The sequence below is a fragment of the Ranitomeya imitator genome, chromosome 1 (assembly GCF_032444005.1).
Source record: "Ranitomeya imitator isolate aRanImi1 chromosome 1, aRanImi1.pri, whole genome shotgun sequence".
NCBI classification, from domain to species: Eukaryota; Metazoa; Chordata; class Amphibia; order Anura; family Dendrobatidae; genus Ranitomeya; species Ranitomeya imitator.
The window spans coordinates 576107457-576128324 of NC_091282.1; the positions used below are offsets into that span (position 1 = coordinate 576107457).

Genomic DNA, 20868 nt, shown 5'->3' on the forward strand with positions numbered 1-20868 from the left:
TGCCTCTGGGCTCCCTGGGCCTGTAACATATGGTCCCTAACAATGGGCATGACAGCGGCAATACGATCCTGCATTTGTGTTACATGGTCGATCACAGTTTTAAAGGGAGTGACTTGACCTTCCCAGGTTTCTTTTGCGACGTCCAGCAGTCCCCGGGGACGACGGGCGTACAACAGTTCGAAAGGCGAAAATCCTGTGGAAGACTGGGGAACTTCCCTAATGGCAAACAGCAAATAGGGTAACAAGTAATCCCAGTTCTTCCCATCTTTGTCTATCGCCTTCCGGAGCATCTGTTTTAAGGTTTTGTTGAAGCGCTCAACCAGGCCATCTGTTTGAGGGTGATAGACAGACGTACGCAACGGGTCTATTTGTAAGAGCCTGCAGAGCTCCTTCATTACCCTCGACATAAAGGGAGTCCCCTGGTCGGTGAGTATCTGTTTTGGAATTCCCACCCGACTAAACACTTGTACCAATTCCTTGGCGATCGTCTTGGTAGCTGTGTTACGCAAAGGGACGGCTTCCGGGTAACGAGTGGCATAGTCCACGATGACGAGGATATGTTGGTGCCCACGTGCGGATCGGGGAAGGGGCCCAACCAAATCCATCCCAATTCTCTCAAAAGGGACCCCGATGATAGGAAGGGGTACCAAAGGGCTACAGAACTGAGATTTAGGGGCCGCGATTTGGCACTCTGGACAGGACTCACAATAGTTACGCACATCACAATGTATTCCAGGCCACACAAAACAATGCAATATCCTTTCTGTGGTTTTCTGTACCCCCACATGTCCCCCCATTATATGTCCGTGGGCCAAATCCAGTACCTTCCGCCGATAAGGTTTGGGTACCACTAACCGTTGCACTGTGTCTTCCCCTTTTTTTTCTACCTGGTAGAGCAAATCATTTTCAAGAACCATATATGGGTACGCTAGCCTAGTGTCAGGTTCTACGGGTACCCCATCTATCATTTTTACATTTTTCCTAGCCGGAGTCAGGGTAGGATCTTTCATTTGCTCGCTGTGGAAGTCATCCACCTGGACTCCCAAATCTGGCAGGCAGGGTGCCGGATGGCTGTCTGCCTCCGCCTCTCGCTGAGGTTCCTCAGTTTCCTCTGTTTCCCCCGCCATGACGGAGAAGGGGTACTGAAGGTTAGATTCACTAACCTCCCCAGCAACATCTTCCTGTGGGGTCTCCTCTAGGGACTCGGGACCTCCAGATGGCATGGGAGAATATTCACGGGTACAGCTACCGTGAAGGAGCAACTGATTCTCCCACAACTGCCAGAAATAGGGAAAATCCCTGCCCAGGATTACATCATGTAACAATGCGGGAACGAGTCCCACTTTGTGCTGCACTGACCCATAGGGAGTAGAAATCCATATGACCGCTGTTAAGTACGAGCGGGTGTCACCATGCACACACGTCACAGAAAACTTGTCAGACGGACCAGACGGAAGTGCCACCAGACTAGCTTTCACCAGAGTCACCACACTTCCAGAGTCTAGTAATGCCACAACATTTTTCCCATCAACAGATAATTCACACAGGTGTTTTACTGTATCATTTTGACCCGCATTCACACTCACTAGCTGTGTAACCAAAGACATGCGTTTTCTAGAGTCTATAACGTCGCACTGCATGGGTTCAGCGGTAACAGGACAGTTCGCAGAAACATGACCCTTCTCATGGCAGCGGAAACACCTAACAGGTCCCCTACTGAGACCACCGTCCAATACTCTTGGTCTCGGAGTGCGAGCAGTCCCGAACTCCTCCCCCACAGTTTTAAGCGATTTTCCTTCACCCGTGGTCCCTGGAACAGTCTTACCGGTTTCACGAGGAAGAGGCACAGACCGGGGTTTGGCGGTGTCGTCGGGAAGTCCTTCTGCCATGGAATAACGCTCGACCAACTCCACAAGTTGATCCGCTGTCGTGGGATTTCCTTGGCTTACCCACCTTTTCAGCGCTGGGGGTAGTACTCTCAGGTACTTGTCCAGGACAACCCGCTGGATTATTTCGGGTATTGTCAGTACCTCGGGTTGCAGCCATTTCTTTGTCAAGTAGATCAGGTCGAACATCTGAGACCGCGCTGGTTTATCTTGCTGGTATGTCCACTGATGTACCCTCTGTGCACGGACAGCCGTCGTCACACCCAGCCGGGCCAGGATCTCAGCTTTCAGCTTCTCAAAGTCCTGAGCGACCTCCGGGTCCAAATCATGGTAAGCTTTTTGGGCCTCGCCGGAGAGAAACGGGGCAATCAAATCGGCCCATCGTGCCTTCGGCCACTTCTCTCTCAATGCCGTCCGCTCAAACGTTGTCAGGTATGCCTCGACGTCATCTTCTGCAGTCAGCTTTTGCCAGTATCGACTCACATGGATCCTTCTGGACTCTGCTTCCGGGTCAGCGTCAGGCATGCTCACCAGGCGCTGCGCCACCTGTTGGAGAAGTTGGCGGTCTGCAACCGTCATGTCCAGTAACTCCTTCAGCTGTGCGGCCATCAAGCGATTAGCTTCGTGCTGTGCGGCAGTGGCCTGCTGCTGTACGGCAGTGGACTGTACTAAGGCTTTCACCACGTCTTCCATGCTGTCGCCTGTGCCACGGTATGCCCGCGTTCTCCACCACAATTTGACAAAACACTCTGGGATCGCCTTTGCTGGGGTCAAAGGACACGTGGTTTGTGCATTGAATCTGAGGCGTACAGCAGGTTTCTGAGCAGGCTGACCTCAGGTCAGATTTATTAACGTGAAAGCAACACAAAAAACAAAACATAAAAATAAATCCTAGCCTGTCCGGCACTAACTAAACAAAATACGTTGCTATCTCAACAACTGGGGGGGCTTCTCCCACCCAGCTAACATCGCACAGATCTTGAGCAGAGCTCTTCACTCACGTTTGTCCCACACAGGCAGGCAATCTGTGTGCCCCAGGCAGACACTGGAAACACCCAGCTGGTCATCTTTTATTCCTGCAATCATTAACCCATTAGCACCCTGAAGATACTGAGTGGCCTAATTCACATAGGACAAACACCTGGGCGAGATATACCTGCCTCCATCTACCACACCAGCATGAGTCTTACAGGGCTGATATTCATAGCCTAGAGAGGGCCCCGACTACAAATACCAACGCTTAGCCTCTCTCTTCCCACTGCCCTGTAGCGGTGGCATATGGGGTAATAAGGGGTTAATGTCACCTTTGTAAGATGACATTAAGCCGGCTTAGTAACGGAGAGGCTTCAATAAGACTCCTACCATTACTAATCCTATTGTTGGTAAAGGGTTAAAAAAACACATACATGCAGAATAAAGTTTTTTAATGAAATAAAACACCACACAGTTTTGACACTTTATTACACTGGTAATCCAAGTGAAGCCATCGATCATCTGGAAAAAAGAAAAATAATAAACCAACAGTATACTCCCTGAGTCCAATGCAGTCCATAATAACGAGTGTCCCACGACGAGTCCAGCTCTGCTACATCTGCGGCGATGGATTTCATGAAATCCAATCCACTATGCTGTAACATCTGGATGTTGCGTGTTTGATGCTGCGGCTGTACCTGACCGTGGAAACATACCCTTACACTACCATTTACACTTAGTTCAATTTCAGAATATTATATTGAATAGGGGCTCAGCTGTAGTTTATGGCAGTGACCACTAAACAGTTGTCCAGTCCTGTGCTGTTTACATCCGTCTCATATTGGTTACCCATCCTACGGAGCACCGCAGAGTGGATTTTTGAGTGATCAAGTGGGGTCTAGGGAAACAGACCTCCCCCGATCTGCAATACAAGTAAGTTAGGAAAAAGATATAAAAAGGAATATTTTAAGACTCTCTATCTTAATTATTAAGGTTCTAGCTCCAGTTTTGGTGAAACACTTTTTACGTGCTGCAGGTCTGCTAGTCCTCTCATTTGTGAGCGTCTGCTGTGCAGTTCTCCATATTCCTGAGCTCTGGCTAGTACCGACCACCACTATTGATTATCAGCCTTTGCTTAGGGTCTGATTACACAGCCCGGCTGCTGGCACTATGCAACCGCCCTTTGGTAAACCTTTACTGATCGGCTTACACAGGCAGACTGAAGTAAACAACATGCCTACTGTGCATAAGCAGTTATAGTTTTGGGCAGCGCAAGTCCTTTTTACATAGGATGATGCACCACTGAGAACAATGATTTTTAGCGTTGCACAAAAGATCGCCTGATCCAATGAATGATCGGCAGCCTGTTTACCCTGAAAGATAATCGTGAAATGTGTGTTTTTAAAAATACTTGTTCACAATTATGTTTCAGTGGAAATGCTGATTTTTGCACAGTGTATGCAGAAAGCTGTCAATATATTGTGTGGGTGAAGTTAGAGAAGATGCTGTCAATATATTGTGTGGGTGAAGTTAGAGAAGATGCTGTCAATATATTGTGTGGGTGAAGTTAGAGAAGATTGACAGATAAATGAGGGATATTATCAAAAGTCTAGCACGAGACCCAGTAAGTCACAAACTACTGGAGTCAATGACTCTCTATTTTATGCTGCCCTCAGATCTGGAGGTATAAACCTGGTGACAGGTTCCCCTTAACTTCTTAGCAGGGCCATATTTACTGTTCAGCCTGTCCTAAGATGCTCCATAGAGATATTTGCCCCATATAATGCTGAACAAATGCTGATTATGGCCCCATAAGATGCTCCATAGAGATATTTGCCCCACATGCTGTTGCGTTAAGAAAAAAAAAAAGACATACTCACCTCTCGTCACTCAGGCCCCTGGCACTTGCAATATTCACCTGTCCTCGTTCCACTGCCGGGCGCCGCTGTGTCTTCCGCGTCCTCTGCACTGACGTTCAGGCAGAGGGCGTGCACTAACCACGTCATCGCACCCTCTGACCTGACCGTCACAGCAGAGGACGCAGAAGACGGAGCGGCGCCCGGCGGTGAAATGGGGACAGGTGAATATTGTGCAATGCTGCTGTTAGGGCTAGCGGAACGCACCAAATAATTAGAGAGAAGGTAAGAGGTGCGTTCGCAGCCCGGGGTCCACCGTGCAGAGATGGAACCTGCTGCTGAGTAATGACGGACTATATGGCGGTACAATGTGGATACACACATGGGTTAACTTCACCCTGTATGAAGGAAGCGAACGCTGTTGCGTCACAGAGCCGCGGTACCGCACAAAGAGCGCAAGCAAGGAGTCACAGAACTCTAGAGTTTGTGTAGACCTCTTGCGCGCGACACCACAATAGGGGTATCAGAGAAATAGAAAAGGTAACTTACAGTTAGGTCCATATATATTTGGACAGAGACAACATTTTTCTAATTTTGATTATAGACATTACCACAATTAATTTTAAGCAAAACAATTCAGATGCAGGTGAAGTTCAGACTTTCAGCTTTCATTTGAGGTTATCCACATTAAAATTGGATGAAGGGTTTAGGAGTTTCAGCTCCTTAACATGTGCCACCCTGTTTTCAAAGGGACCAAAAGTAATTGGACAGATTAAATAATTTTAAATAAAATGTTCATTTCTAATACTTGGTTGAAAACCCTTTGTTGGCAATGACTGCCTGAAGTTTTGAACTCATGGACATCACCAGACGCTGTGTTTCCTCCTTTTTGATGCTCTGCCAGGCCTTCACTGCGGTGGTTTTCAGTTGCTGTTTGTTTGAGGGCCTTTCTGTCTGAAGTTTAGTCTATAACAAGTGAAATGCATGTTCAATTGGGTTGAGATCAGGTGACTGACTTGGCCATTCAAGAATATTCTGCTTCTTTGCTTTAATAAACTCCTGGGTTGCTTTGGCTTTATGTTTTGGGTCATTGTCCATCTGTAGTATGAAACGACGACCAATCAATTTTGCTGCATTTGGCTGGATCTAAGCACACACTATGGCTCTAAATACCTCAGAATTCATTTGGCTGCTTCTGTCCTGTGTCACATCATCAATAAACACTAGTGACCCAGTGCCACTGGCAGCCATGCATGCCCAAGCCATCACACTGCCTCCACCGTGTTTTACAGATGATGTGGTATGCTTTGGATCATGAGCTGTACCAAGCCTTCACCATACTTTTCTCTTTCCATCATTCTGGTAGAGGTTGATCTTGGTTTCATCTGTCCAAAGAATGTTCTTCCAGAACTGTGCTGGCTTTTTTAGATGTTTTTTAGCAAAGTCCAGTCTTGCCTTTTTATTCTTGATGCTTATGAGTGGCTTGCACCGTGCAGTGAACCCTCTGTATTTACTTTCATGCAGTCTTCTCTTTATGGAAGATTTGGATATTGATGCGCCGACCTCCTGGAGAGTGGTGTTCACTTGGTTGGCTGTTGTGAAGGGGTTTCTCTTCACCATGGAGATTATTCTGCGATCATCCACCACTGTTGTCTTCCGTGGGCGCCCAGGTTTTTTTGCATTGATGAGTTCACCAGTGCTTTCTTTCTTTCTCAGGATGTACCAAACTGTAGATTGTTCCACTCCTAATATTTTAGCAATTTCTCGGATGGGTTTTTTCTGTTTTCGCAGCTTAAGGATGGCTTGTTTCACCTGTATGGATAGCTCCTTTAACCGCATGTTTACTTCACAGCAAAACCTTCCAAATGCAGGTACCACACCTCAAATCAACTCCAGGCCTTTTATCTGCTTAATTGAGAATGACATAACGAAGGGATTGCCCACACCTGTCCATGAAATAGCTTTGGAGTCAATTGTCCAATTACTTTTGGTCCCTTTTAAAACAGGGTGGCACATGTTAAGGAGCTGAAACTCCTAAACCCTTCATCCAATTTTAATGTGGATACACTGAAATGAAAGCTGAAAGTCTGAACTTCAACTGCATCTGAATTGTTTTGTTTAAAATTCATTGTGGTAATGTCTATAACCAAAATTAGAAAAATGTTGTCTCTGTCCAAATATATATGGACCTAACTGTATATGCACAAGAGTGCGTGCTGTGCCACTCTGGCGGACGCCACTAACCACCCAGACTTGGGACAGGAAAGCGCTCTAATAGCGCACGGCGCCGCACTGGCGGTCACAGCAATTACACGCTGTTTCGTGTGTTTTGATAGCTCAGCCGGGCGCTAGATAGCAGACATCCACCTTACGCGAGCAGTCATACACAAGGGAGGGGATGATTAACCTTGGTCTGGCTGAGTAGGTACAATTGTAACTATTCCGTTTTAAAATTGCAATAACTTTTTTTACGAAAAGCCGTAGAGGGCTGAAATTTCGTGACATCTCTGCAGTTTTGGTCCCGAATATATTGGCCAAATTTCAATAAAATATATATGAAGGTACAATTGTACCTCTGCAGCCTGTTAACGTTGTAAAATTATGCAGCCTGACGAAGGTTAAAGAACGACTTGCACTCATCAACACACACACATTTTCAAATGTACACTAGTGCATGGCCGAGCGGCCATGCGAACCTTTTATAGCAGCAGTGCTACAAGACCTTCCAGATGGACCAATAGGAGCCGCAACAGGACCTGAGCATGTGACCCTCGACCTCCAATGGGAGGTCGTCCCGTGGGCATGCTCAGTATGAGAAAAGCAGGACTTAGTCCCAGAAAGACCTGCTCACTGCTGATAACTGCTGGCTACAAAGACATAGCCTGGAAGGGCAGCAGTAACCAGTCGTCCAGTATCAGCCTGAGCTAGACGCTGGGACCGGCGTCTCTGTTGAGCAGACTCCATTGCGGCTGGAGAAGAATGGGAGACCGCAACGGAGATGGCTTGAGATTCCCCCTGTGCCGAGACGTGAACTCGACACCTAACAGCTGCTCACCCTCCCCATTATACTCACTTGCTCCTGGCAGCTTCCCTGATGGTCTTCTCCAGGCACTGACAGCTTCTTCCAGCGGTCACTAGTACCGCTCATTAAAGTGATGAATATGTGGCTCTACCCCTCTGGGAGAGGAGTCGCGTCCATATTCATAACTGTAATGAGCAGAACCACATGACCGCTCAACACAGGAAGAAGCTGTCAGCACCCAGAGATCATCGGAGATGCAGGGATCATGCCAGGAGCAGGTGAGTATGTCACTGCTGCCGCTCTGCCTACCCCCCTGGGACAATGACTCGAGTATAAGCCGAGAGGGTCACTTGCAGCCTAAAAAAATGTGCTGAAAATCTCGGCTTATACTCTCGAGTGTATACGGTGCATAAAAACAACATATGTTTTTACACAAAATTTTGTGATGCAGTTTTCACAGGTGAATGTTACCAAACAGTTACAGTGATCCTCTGCTGCTCCCACCCCCCCAAAAAAATCTAAAATTGTTCTGTCAGTATAGCGACACACCCCAGGAGGTACTGACCAGTTACTGTGTATTTATGCCTAAGTTCACAATAGCGACCCAAAAAAATCATCTTTTTTTTCTGGATGAAAGCCAAGTGCTTTTTATAACTGTGTTGTAATTCATATATAATTTATTTTTATACATCAGCAGTAAATAAAATTTAATAGACCAGAAACTCATTCTTATGTTAATGTGAATAGCATCCAATATTTATGGATACGTTGCCATTATTAACTGTAAAATACAATCATGTGAACATAGTTCAACAATCAGTCAATGACTGAAGCTTTAATGCTTTCCACCACTCTACAGGTATGTGTAGTTACAAGTGCTTCTCACAAAATTAGAATATCATCAAAAAGTTAATTTATTTCAGTTCTTCAATACAAATATTGAAACTAATATATTATATAGAGTCATTACAAACAGTGATCTATTTCAAGTGTTTATTTCTGTCAATGTTGATGATTATGGCTTACAGTCCATGAAAACCCATAAGTCATTATCTCACTAAATTAGAATACTTTAGAACACCAGCTTGAAGAATGATTTTAAAATCCGAATTGTTGGCCTACAAAAATATATATTCAGTAAATGCACTCAATACTTGGTCAGGGCTCCTTTTGCATCAATTACTGCATCAATGCGGTGTGGCGTGGAGGCGATCAGCCTATGGCACTGCTGAGGTGTTATGGAAGCCCAGGTTGCTTTGATAGCAGCCTTCAGCTCATTAGCATTGTTGGGTCTGGTGTCTCTTATCTTCCTCTCGACAACACACCATAGATTTTCAATGGGGTTAAGGTCAGGCGAGTTTGCTGGCCAGTCAATCACAGTGATACTGTTGTTTTTAAACCAGGTATTGGTACTTTTGGCAGTGTGGACAGGTGCCAAAAATCCTGCTGGAGAATGAAATTTCCATGTCCAAAAAGCTTGTCGGCAGATAGAAGCATGAAGTGCTCTAAAATTTCCTTTTAGACGTCTGCGCTGACTTTGGTCTTGATAAAACACAGTGGCCCTACACCAGCGGATGACATGGCTCCTCAAACCATCACTGATTGTGGAAACTTCACAGTAGACCTTAAGCAGCTTGGATTGTGGCCTCTCCACTCTTCCTCCAGACTCTAGGACCTTGATTTCCAAATGAAATGCAAACATTTATTTTCATCTGAACACAGCACCTTGGACCACTGAGCAACAGTCCAGTTCTTTTTCTCCTTGGCCCATGTAAGACACTTCTGGAGTGGTCTATTAGTAATGAGTGGCTTGACACAAGGAATGTGACACTTGTAACCCATGTCCTGGATACGTCTGTGTGTGGTGGCTCTTGAAGCAATGACTCCAGCATCAGTTCACTCCTTGTGAATCTCCCGCAAAATTTTTGAATGGCCTTTTCGTAACAATCCTTTCAAGGCTGCGGTTGTGTCGGTTGTTTATGCACCTTTTTCTACCACACTTTTTCCTTCCACTCAACTTTCCATTAACCCCTTTCTGACATATGACGTACTATCCCGTCGAGGTGGTATGGGCCCATATGACCACTGACGTGATAGTACGTCATCACCAATCAGCTGAGCTCATGGGTGGCCGATTGGAGTCGGGTGTCAGCTGACTATCGCAGCTGACATCCGGCACTATGTCACGGACAGCTCCTGGCACATTAACCCCAGGAACACTGCGATCAAACATGATTGCAGCATTTCGGCGGCATAGGGAAGCATCGCGCAGGGAGGGGGCTCCCTGCGTGCTTCCCTGAGACCCTGAGACAATGTGATCGCATTGCTCCGAGGGTCTCCTACCTCCTCCTCCTTGCAGGCCCCGGATCCAAAATGGCTGCGGGGCTGCTTCCGGGTCCTGCAGGGAGGTGGCTTACAAGCTCCTGCTCAGGGCAGGCGCCAGCAAGGTTCCCTGCAGTGCCTGTCAGATCGCTGATCTGACACAGTGCACTGCAAAGTGTCAGATCAGCGATCTGACACTATATGGTCATGTCCCCTCTGGGACAAAGTAAACAAGTAAAAAAAAATATTTACATGTGTAAAAAAATAAATAAATAAATAATATATATATATATATTGTTTCAATAAATAAATTTCTTTATCTAAATAAAAAAACAAAACAATAAAAGTACACGTTTAGTATCGCCGCGTCCATAACGGCCCGGCCTATAAAACTGTCCCACTAGTTAACCCCTTCAGTGAACACTGTAAAAAAAAAAACGAGGCAAAAAACAACGCTTTATTATCATACCGCCGAACAAAATGTGGAATAACACGCGAACAAAAAGAGGGATATGAAAAAACATTGAACCACTGAAAACGTCATCTTGTCCCGCAAAAAACGAGCATCATCAGCGATAAAATAAAAAAGTCATAGTCCTCAGAATAAAGTGATGCAAAAATAATTATTTTTTATATAAAACAGTTTTTATCGTTTCAAAGCGCCAAAACATAAAAAAATGATATAAATGAGGTCTCGCTGTAATCGTACTGACCCAAAAAATAAAACTGCTTTATCAATTTTACCAAACGTGGAACGGTATAAACGCCCCCCCCAAAAGAATTTCATGAATTACTGGTTTTTGTTCATTCTGCCTCACAAAAATCGGAATAAAAAGCGAACAAAAAATGTCACATGCCCGAAAATGGTACCAATAAAAACGTCAACTCGTCCCGCAAAAAACAAGACCTCAAATGACTCTGTGGACCAAAATATGGAAAAATTGTAGCTCTCAAAATGTGGAGACGCAAAAACAATTTTTTGCAATAAAAAGCGTCTTTTAGTGTGTGACAGCTGGCAATCATAAAAATCCGCTAAAAAACTTATTAAGTATTATTTGTGTGACATATCTCCGTGATTTAAGGGCATAAAATTTCAAAGTTGAAAAATGCGAAAGTGTCAAAATTTTCGCCAAATTTCCGTTTTTTTCCCCACAAGTAAACGCAGGTAATATCAAAGAAATTTTGCCACTATCATGAAGTACAATATGTCACTAGAAAGCAATGTCAGAATCATCAGGATCCGTTGAAGCATTCCAGAGTTATAACCTCATAAAGGGACAGTGGTTAGAATTGTAAAAATTGACCCGGTCATTAACGTGTAAACCACCCTTGGGGGTAAAGGGGTTAACATGCCTGGATACAGCACTTTGTGAACAGCCAGCTTCTTTAGCAATGACCTTTTGTGGCTTACCCTCCTTGTGGAGCATGTCAATGACTGCCTTGTGGACATGTGTCAAGTCAGCAGTCTTCCCCATGATTGTGGAGCCTACTGAAACAGACTAATGGACCTTTTTAAACAATTAGGAAGCCTTTGCAGGTGTGTTTTGTGAATTATTCTAATTTACTGAGATAATGACTTTTGGGGTTTTCATTTACTGTAAGCCATAATTACCAACATTAAAGGGAACCTGTCACCCCCCCAGGCGTTTGAAACTAAAAGAGCCACCTTGTGCAGCAGTAATGCTGCATTCTGACAAGGTGGCTCTTTTAGTTATTGGTGCTGTAAATGCAGAAATAATCCGTTTTGTAATTTGTCTGAAATACCTGTCTTCAGTCCTGGAGGCAGGCCTTTCCCCCCCTGCTGCAAACGCCCCACAGCCGTCACTCAAGTCTTCTTGGTGCCGGGCGCTGCCTCCTCAGCGCTGTTTGTTTTGAAATCTGCCGGCGCCTGCGCTCTTTTGTCATGCCTGGGGCAGGCGCAGTGAGCACTGCCCGTCTGTCCTCATATGCAATCTCGCTGACTGCGCCTGTGCGGCCGCCCTGCCCAGACCCTCAGTGTCTTACGATTTATTCACACTAAGGGTCTGGGATTCCTGGGCATGCGCACTGCGACCTGGGTGAGTGGCTTAGACACGCAGTGCGCATGCCCAGGAATCCCAGCCCCGCGGGGGGGGGGGGGGGGTTTGGGGGGTGACAGGTTCCCTTTAACATAAATAAACATTTGAAATAGATCACTGATTGTAATGACTCTATATAATATATGAGTTTCATTTTTGTATTGAAGAACTGGAATAAAGTGGGGGCCTAAGGCTTCTTTTATACTTGGCGTGATTTTTTGCGGCCATTTTTGCGGTCCTTTTTTGCAGGCCGTATTGCTGTAATTTTCACGGTCTGCCGCAAAAACGGACTGCAAGAATCTTGCGGATTGGAAAAAAACGGTCATCCGCAAACACGATCATGATGGTGCACCGCAAAAACAAGCTTCCGTTGTTTTTGCGGCCCCATTGATTTTCAATGGGGGTCTGGTCCGTAAGCCATGAAACATATTGAGCAAGCTCGATATTTTTTTTACGGCCGTACATACGGCGTACGGTGCTCCGACAAATTTATGCAGCCCGTTTTTGCGGCCCCATAGAAATCTATTGTCAAGTGTAAAAGAAGCCTAAGTGGAAAGACTACCGCCAGTCAAAAAGTTATGTGTTTTTTACACTTGGACAAAAAGCGAACGCTGCAGCCGATCAGCCGCATTTACAGCGAGCAGTCGGCAAACTGACCAACTTTTATCATGTACTATATCGCCTGTACTGTATGACAGATTTGTATTTCTTTCCAGTCCCTGCGAGGGCATCACTACATAGAATCCTGATTGTACAAAATGACATTAATGCAATATATTCATATTTGTCCTCAGGAAAAAAGACGACGTCAGGTAGAGATTGAAAACAAAAGACGCCAGCTAGAAGATGATAGGAGGCAGTTGCAGCATCTCAAAGTGAGTTTACCATTATCTATACCACGATTTTGCATTTCTTCTCTCCTTTTCACTGCATTTGTATTGGCTGCACGTTTTATTATTTTGGTAATTAAATTGTTTTGTGTTTGACTTTCTGTTTTCTTTGTCACTATTCATCTACAAGAACCGAACTAAAACCCATGTTATTGTCACTTTGATTGCTGTTTTGTGTTTTCTGAGTATTTTGTATTACCTACTGAGCCCTCTATAACTCCATCCCCACCACTGATTGGCAGCTTTCTACCCTTGTACACTGTGCATAGACAGAAAGCTTCCAATCAGTGGTGTGGGCGGGGTTATACAGAGCTCATGAATATGGAGAACTACATGGCAGCAGATTTACTAGTCCTTTACTGATAATCTCCTGCTAATAAATCAGTGATTTTATCAAAACTACAGCAAGCAGACTAGTAAATTGATACATCGCTGTAGTCAGGGTCTCTGTCTCTTTATTATGATGGGCTCCCATTAGGTGGCAATAACCTGGTGACAGATTCCCTTTAAAAAAAAAGCTGACGTCCAGTTTAAAGTATGGGGGAGCTACATGGGAAGGGTAGTGCCACAGCACCCTGTCATAAGTGAAGTGTGGATGTGTAAACCCCGTATGCTACACTGAGAACAATATCTGAATTGTTATCAGTAGCCACTTCTCTTTATTTTAAGCAGATCTATAAAATAGGAAATTGAAATATCTAAACTACCGGTATTTGCAATGCTAAATGAGTATTCTCTCATATTAAGTCTAAAGCTCTACGGGAGCGCTGGCTTCTTGAAGGAGCTCCTGCTTCCACCCCAGAGGAAGATGAAGCAACAAAGAAACAGATGCAAGAGGATGAGCTGAAAACCCAAGATCTAGAAGACAATATTCAGAGGTACGTGGATTGGCCATCCTACTCACAGGCAAGTTGAAACGACAAGCAGTCCAGCAGATATGGATTTCTTCTGACTTGGATGCCCCAGTGTCTTGCTGGTCAGAAAGAATGCACATTGACCTTCATTATGGTGCTACAACCAAAGGTGCCAGGTAACGCCAGCCTTGTGCACCAAAAGATGAAAGATCCATAGTAAGAAAAAATCCAGGGTTTCAATGCTAGAACACTACAGGTGAAATGTGACAATTATGAAACTGTACAGGTAACATCTAGTCTATAGGAGTAGTGCTGCCTGGCTCTTAAAGGGGTTGTCCAGGTTTTTCATGAAATAAATATTCACATCGCACATCACGAGTTGTAAAGGATTGTCCGGTGGCGAGATCGGGCGGGTGGTCACGTGACCACATGTATACGATATGCATACTTCTGGCCACAGTCTCACTAGTTGGAGTGTGGCAGGGAGTATACATGTTGCATACCTGCGGTCACATGACTGCTCGCTCTCACTGCCGGCATCGGAAAGTCCTCACACCACGTGCTGCTCGCATAGAAAGGCTGCACACTTTTGTGATAAACCTTAAGCCCAGCTGGAGATTATGGAATAGTATCAAACAAGAATTCATAAAACTGCCTTAGATTAGATTATAACCATGATAATATATAGTAAAGCTTTTATTTCTCTTCAGAAATAGCTAGTTTTAAAAAAAAGAAAAGGAGAGAAGGGGCACCAAAGATAAAAAATGGATACGAATAAATAAAATAGAATTCATTCTGGATTAAAACTAATATAGCCAGATATTAAAAAGTAAAGTCTGGTTATATACACCATACAGATGGCAAAATGATTTGGATATCTGTGGGCTGAAAGCTATTCTCCCCAACTCTCACCACCCCCACACATATGTGAGTCGCCTGCCAGGCTCTGCTGAAAACGGTCCATCAACAGGAGTTTGTGTAGCCTGGTTAAGCACTCCACTTTCAGTGGCTACACGGGTATGGGTATGCTGTTCTAGGCACCTTTAAACATGTAGGGCATAATACCCCCTTTCGCCATGGTGCCGGGTAAAGGTCACTTTATCTCCTGGGTACAGGTCACGGTGTCCCCTTAAGAGGTTTGACTCAACGTCTCTACGGTTAACAAATAGTTCAGTTGATCCACCATATTTTTTAACCCCTTCATGACCTTGGGATTTTCCTTTTTTCCGTGTTCGTTTATTTTTCCATCAATATGGCCATGTGAGGGCTTATTTTTTGCGAAACAAGTTGTACTTTTGAACGACATCATTGGTTTTAGCATGTCGTGTACTAGAAAACGGGAAAAAAATTCCAAGTGCGGTGAAATTGCAAAAAAAGTGCAATCCCACACTTCTTTTTTGATTGGCTTTTTTGCTAGGTTCACTTAATGATAAAACTGACCTGCCATTATGATTCTCCAGGTCAGTACGAGTTCATAGACACCTAACATGTCTAGGTTCTCTTTTATCTAAGTGGTGAAAAAAATTCCAAACTTTGCTAAAAAAAAAAAAAAAAATTTGCGCCATTTACCAATACCCATAGCGTCTTCATTTTTCATGATCTGGGGTCGGGTGAGGGCTTAATTTTTGCGTGCTGAGCTGGCGTTTTTAATGATAGCATTTTGGTGCATTTTAATGCAATATCGCGGCGACCAAAAAAACGTAATTCTGGCGTTTCGAATTTTGTTTCTCGCTGCGCCATTTAGCGATCAGGTTAATCCTTTTTTTTATTGATGGATCTGGCGATTCTGAACGTGGCGATACCAAATATGTGTAGGTTTGATTTTTTTTTTTATTGATTTCTTTTGAATGGGGCGAAAGGGGGGTGATTTAAACTTTTATATTTTTTTTCACATTTTTTTTACTTTTTTTTTTTTACTTTTGCCATGCTTCAATAGCCTCTATGGGAGGCTAGAAGCTGGCACAACGCGATCGACTCTGCTACATAGCAGCGATCATTAGATCGCTGCTATGCAGCAGAAATGCAGGTGTGCTATGAGCGCCGACCACAGGGTGGCGCTCACAGCAGGCCGGCATCAGTAACCATAGAGGTCTCAAGGACCTCTATGGTTACAATGGAGAAGCATCGCTGACCCCCGATCATGTGACAGGGGTCAGCGATGTGCTCATTTCCGGCCGCCCGGCCGGAAGCGCCGGTTAAATGCATTTAACTAGTTAATAGCGGTGGGTGAATCGCGATTTCACCCGCCGCTATTGCGGGCACATGTCAGCTGTTCAAAACATGACATGTCCCGGCTTTGATGCGGGCTCACCGCCGGAGCCCTGCATCAAAGCGCGGTATCTGACCTCGGACGTACTATCCCGTCCGAGGTCAGAAAGAGGTTAATAAATCCCCATCCTCTGTCCAAATTAAAGGTTACAACAGTTCCAGATCTTAATGGTCCTCTATCCTCTGGTTTAGCTTTGCGGGACCTGGTTTTAGCTAGCATGTTCCTTTCCTCCATTGCTTCCCACTTAGCTCTGCGCTGTTCTTCCTGTGCTGCAAGTTTTAGGATTTTTTGTCTACAATATCCTTTTGTTATTATTCTCACATTGTTAGCTGCTGCTTGGGCCTCTATTGGGAATCCCATAAGGTCAGTTTTTGGGTGCTTCCAAAGTATGGCTTCTTTTGGCCTGCATGACTTAAGGGGCGAGGGTTCAGGTACCATTGGGTCAGCTAAATCATTTCCCAGGTCTGTCATGCAGTCCCAGGTTACTCTAACGGTGACTACCTGGCCAGGCGTTAAGGTAGGCGGGGGTTCTAGGGGTCCCACCAGGGTTTCCTCAGCTACCGGGGCAGTTTTCGTACCTGTCTCGACAGTGCCGGTGTCCTTTTCCGCCTCCGCTGGGGTCAAAATTGCTGGTTGCAGGGCCTGGTGCTGCAGCCTTGTCATCTCCAGCATCGTCTCGCTTTCCAGCTCCGCTGGGGTTAAAGGTGCAGGCTTCGGGTCTTTTGTCGGTGCAATCTCCTGCAGTAGCGCCACTTCCTCTGGCTCCGCTGGGGCTGTGAATGCTGGTGGTGAGGTCCGAGGCTGTGCAGTCATCATCCTCCGGATCAGGGACTCCTTCCATGCGCCCACCGCTGTCACCTAGATCTGCAGGAGTCATCTGGCCAGCTCCTCCATCTCTGCGCTGAGGAGCTCCGGATCCAAGGTATTTATCAGGTCCAGTGTTGCTGATTGTTGCTCTGAGACATCCTTTCTGGTGTCGGCAGGTCCCTGCGGCTCGCTACTGCTGTCCGCCATCGCTTCTCCCGGGCAGCGTGCAGCCATGCTGCGGCCACGCTTTCCCGCATCTTCTTCCTTCTTGTTCCTCTTACTTTGTGGGCAGTGTCTTCCCCACTTTCTCGTCGGAACGTCTTTACCTGGTTTACTGAAGGTAGCAATCCACAGTCCAGTGTATCAGGAACAGGTGGTGATATGGTCCGACCGGCCTGGAGGCAATAGTGATCCCTCTTCCAGGTGAGGTCCGTAAGCCTTCCTACTCGCGCTAGCATGCGAGGTCATTGCTGCCTGTAGCTTGCTAGCAAAGTCCTCTCCCTCCTGTCCTGGGACAGTTACCTGTGTGATGGGCAGTGTGAGCCTTTTTATAGGGTCTCTATCATGATCTGGGCTCCTAGTGTACTGCTGCACCTTCAGGTGTGGGTGCGGGCAAATTACATTTAAGTCCTATGCCCTCCGATTCTGCTGCGCGACCTGGAGTACAACACAGCCTTGGGCTCCGGGTGCCCGGTTCCTGTGCTCCGGCTCTGAGGGTGCCTCGTCATAGTTCCCCTCTGAGCCCCTTTCCTTCCTCTGTGCTTCTTTCCTCAAATTCTTCACTACATTCAACCCCTCGGGTTCACTTCATATCCTGGAGCTGCAGCTCAGTCCTGGCTGCACGGCTCCGCTGTCTGCTCTCCACTCCTCTCCCTTTACTGTCTGCTCCAGATTGATTTAATTCCTCCTCCAGACCAGAACACTTATAGCTGGGGAAGCTCCCCTGAATACGGGTTTAGAGCTCCCCCTTCTGGCTTGGATTCAGAATGTGTTGTGTTGTGAATTCTGTTGTCGGGCTCGCTCCTGTGGTCATGAATGGTACTTCGGCTGGTTCTGTCCATGGACTTCCTCTGGTGGGTGTTTCTGAGTTTCCTTCCACAGGTGATGAGGTTAATTCGTTAGCTGCTGCTCTATTTAACTCCACTTAGATCTTTGCTCCATGCCACCTGTCAATGTTCCAGTATTGGTCTAGTTCACTCTTGGATCGTTCTTGTGACCTGTCTTCCCATCAGAAGCTAAGTTCCAGCTTGTATGTCTTTGGTTTGCTATTTTTCTGTCCAGCTTGCTATTTAATTTGTTGTCTTGCTTGCTGGAAGCTCTGGGACGCAGAGGGAGCGCCTCTGCACCGTGAGTCGGTGCGGAGGGTCTTTTTTTGCGCCCTCTGCGTTGTCTTTTTGTAGGTTTTTGTGCTGACCGCAAAGTAACCTTTCCTATCCTCGGTCTGTTCAGTAAGTCGGGCCTCACTTTGCTAAATCTATTTCATCTCTGTGTTTGTATTTTCATCTTTACTCACAGTCATTATATGTGGGGGGCTGCCTTTTCCTTTGGGGAATTTCTCTGAGGCAAGGTAGGCTTATTTTTCTATCTTCAGGGCTATCTAGTTTCTTAGGCTGTGCCGAGTTGCATAGGGAGCGTTAGGCGCAATCCACGGCTATTTCTAGTGTGTTTGATAGGTTTAGGGATTGCGGTCAGCAGAGTTACCACGTCCCAGAGCTCGTCCTTTATTATCAGTAACTATCAGGTCATTCCGTGTGCTCTTAACCACCAGGTCCATTATTGTCCTGACCACCAGGTCATAACAGTGTTGTATGTAGGTGCGTTACCTGGTAAAGGGAATCCTCCTTGCCTCCAAGCATGATATCGCCCTCCCTGAAAGGAAGGCAGCATCACTGTAACAACCGGTTACCTGGGGTGTTACATATGCATGCTTGACTTTGCCAATCGTACAAGTGACAAGTGTACTATACCAACCTTAGGCTAGGTTCAGATTGCGTTAGGGCAATCCGTTTAGCGCTAAGCGCTAGCGGATTGCGCTAACGCAATGTCTTTTTCAGGGTCGCGTTTAACGTCCCCGCTAGCGCAGATCCCCGATCTGCGAGAGCAGGGAACGGACCTCGGGCGCGCCGCGGACGCTGCAAGCAGCGTCCGAGGCGCGTTACAAAACACAGGCACATCGCTAGCTGTGCAACGCGTCCGTTAGCGCGGTCCCATTAACGCAATCTGAACCTAGCCTTACAGTTGTTGACAGATATAATGACCCATTACTCCTGATATGGGGACGGTAGCAGGGTTACGTCATAGGATTAGAGGCCACTTAACAGCAATAACTTCAGTTTGCTGTAGGCTAGGGGTGGTAATTCATTTTTCCAAGGAGCCGTATGAGACAGTCACTGTTATAGATGGTCAAACCAACATGCTGAACTTAATTTTGCTCAATATGATTATTATTATTTTATTATTAAAGGGAACCTGTCATGTGAAAAAATGTTATTTATGTGCAGGTAAACAGCATTAAGATGCTGACTGAAAGGGCAGCTACAGCGAGGAAATGGTCTTATATCCTCCCTGTACCTGCTAGCATTCAGTCATAGGCACGAGCATGTAGTGATTACTGCATCACTCGCTACACTGTAAGCCACCACTTAAAATATGGAGAGTGATGACTGTATCTGCTCCGTGTACGTGCCTATAACTGAAAACGAGTAATGAGGAGGATTTAAGTTAATTGATTCCCTTTAAGTAACAAGTTTCCTTTAATTATGTGGAATAGCTGCTACTGCTAATGTATGTTACAATTGGGCTTATTGTAATATGTATTGTTATCATTAGCAACTAATTGAAGCTATATAATTTTAATGCATACCATATACAGTGCCTACAAGTAGTATTCAACCCCTGCAGATTTAGCAGGTTTAATAAGATGCAAATAAGTTAGAGCCTTCAAACTTCAAACAAGAGCAGGATTTATTAACAGATGCATAAATCTTACAAACCAAAAAGTTTTGTTGCTCAGTTAAATTTTTATAAATTTTAAACATAAAAGTGTGGGTCAATTATTATTCAACCCCTAGGTTTAATATTTTGTGGAATAACATTTGTTTGCAATTACAGCTAATAATCGTCTTTTATAAGACCTGATCAGGCCGGCACAGGTCTCTGGAGTTATCTTGGCCCAGTCCTCCATGCAGATCTTCTCCAAGTTATCTAGGTTCTTTGGGTGTCTCATGTGGACTTTAATCTTGAGCTCCTTCCACAAGTTTTCAATTGGGTTAAGGTCAGGAGACTGACTAGGCCACTGCAACACCTTGATTTTTTGCCTTTTGAACCAGGCCTTGGTTTTCTTGGCTGTGTGCTTTGGGTCGTTGTCTTGTTGGAAGATGAAATGACGACCCATCTTAAGATCCTTGATGGAGGAGCGGAGGTTCTTGGCCAAAATCTCCAGGTAGGCCGTGCTATCCATCTTCCCATGGATGCGGACCAGATGGCCAGGCCCCTTGGCTGAGAAACAGCCCCACCGCATGATGCTGCCACCACCATGCTTGACTGTAGGGATGGTATTCTTGGGGTCGTATGCAGTGCCATCCAGTCTCCAAACGTCACGTGTGGTTGGCACCAAAGATCTCGATCTTGGTCTCATCAGACCAGAGAACCTTGAACCAGTCAGTCTCAGAGTCCTCCAAGTGATCATGAGCAAACTGTAGACGAGCCTTGACATGACGCTTTGAAAGTAAAGGTACCTTATGGGCTCGTATGGAACGGAGAACATTGCGGTGGAGTACGTTATTTATGGTATTGACTGAAACCAATGTCCCCACTGCCATGAGATCTTCCCGGAGCTCCTTCCTTGTTGTCCTTGGGTTAGCCTTGACTCTTCGGACAAGCCTGGCCTCGGCACGGGAGGAAACTTTCAAAGGCTGTCCAGGCCATGGAAGG

General features: G+C 45.6%; 2 protein-coding genes across 5 annotated transcripts in view; both read left to right on the forward strand.

Annotated features, from left to right (window-relative positions):
- The window catches only part of MISP (mitotic spindle positioning), a 602516-nt gene that overhangs the window by 350037 nt on the left and 231611 nt on the right, over window positions 1–20868 (forward strand). The gene's annotated exons all lie outside the window — the stretch shown is intronic.
- The window catches only part of PALM (paralemmin), a 245994-nt gene that overhangs the window by 152561 nt on the left and 72565 nt on the right, over window positions 1–20868 (forward strand). For all 4 annotated transcript variants that reach the window (XM_069767837.1, XM_069767839.1, XM_069767840.1 and 1 more), the window contains exons 3-4: window positions 12910–12990; window positions 13753–13883. In XM_069767837.1, the coding sequence (XP_069623938.1) occupies window positions 12910–12990; window positions 13753–13883 (212 nt within the window). The remainder of the gene's footprint in view (window positions 1–12909; window positions 12991–13752; window positions 13884–20868) is intronic.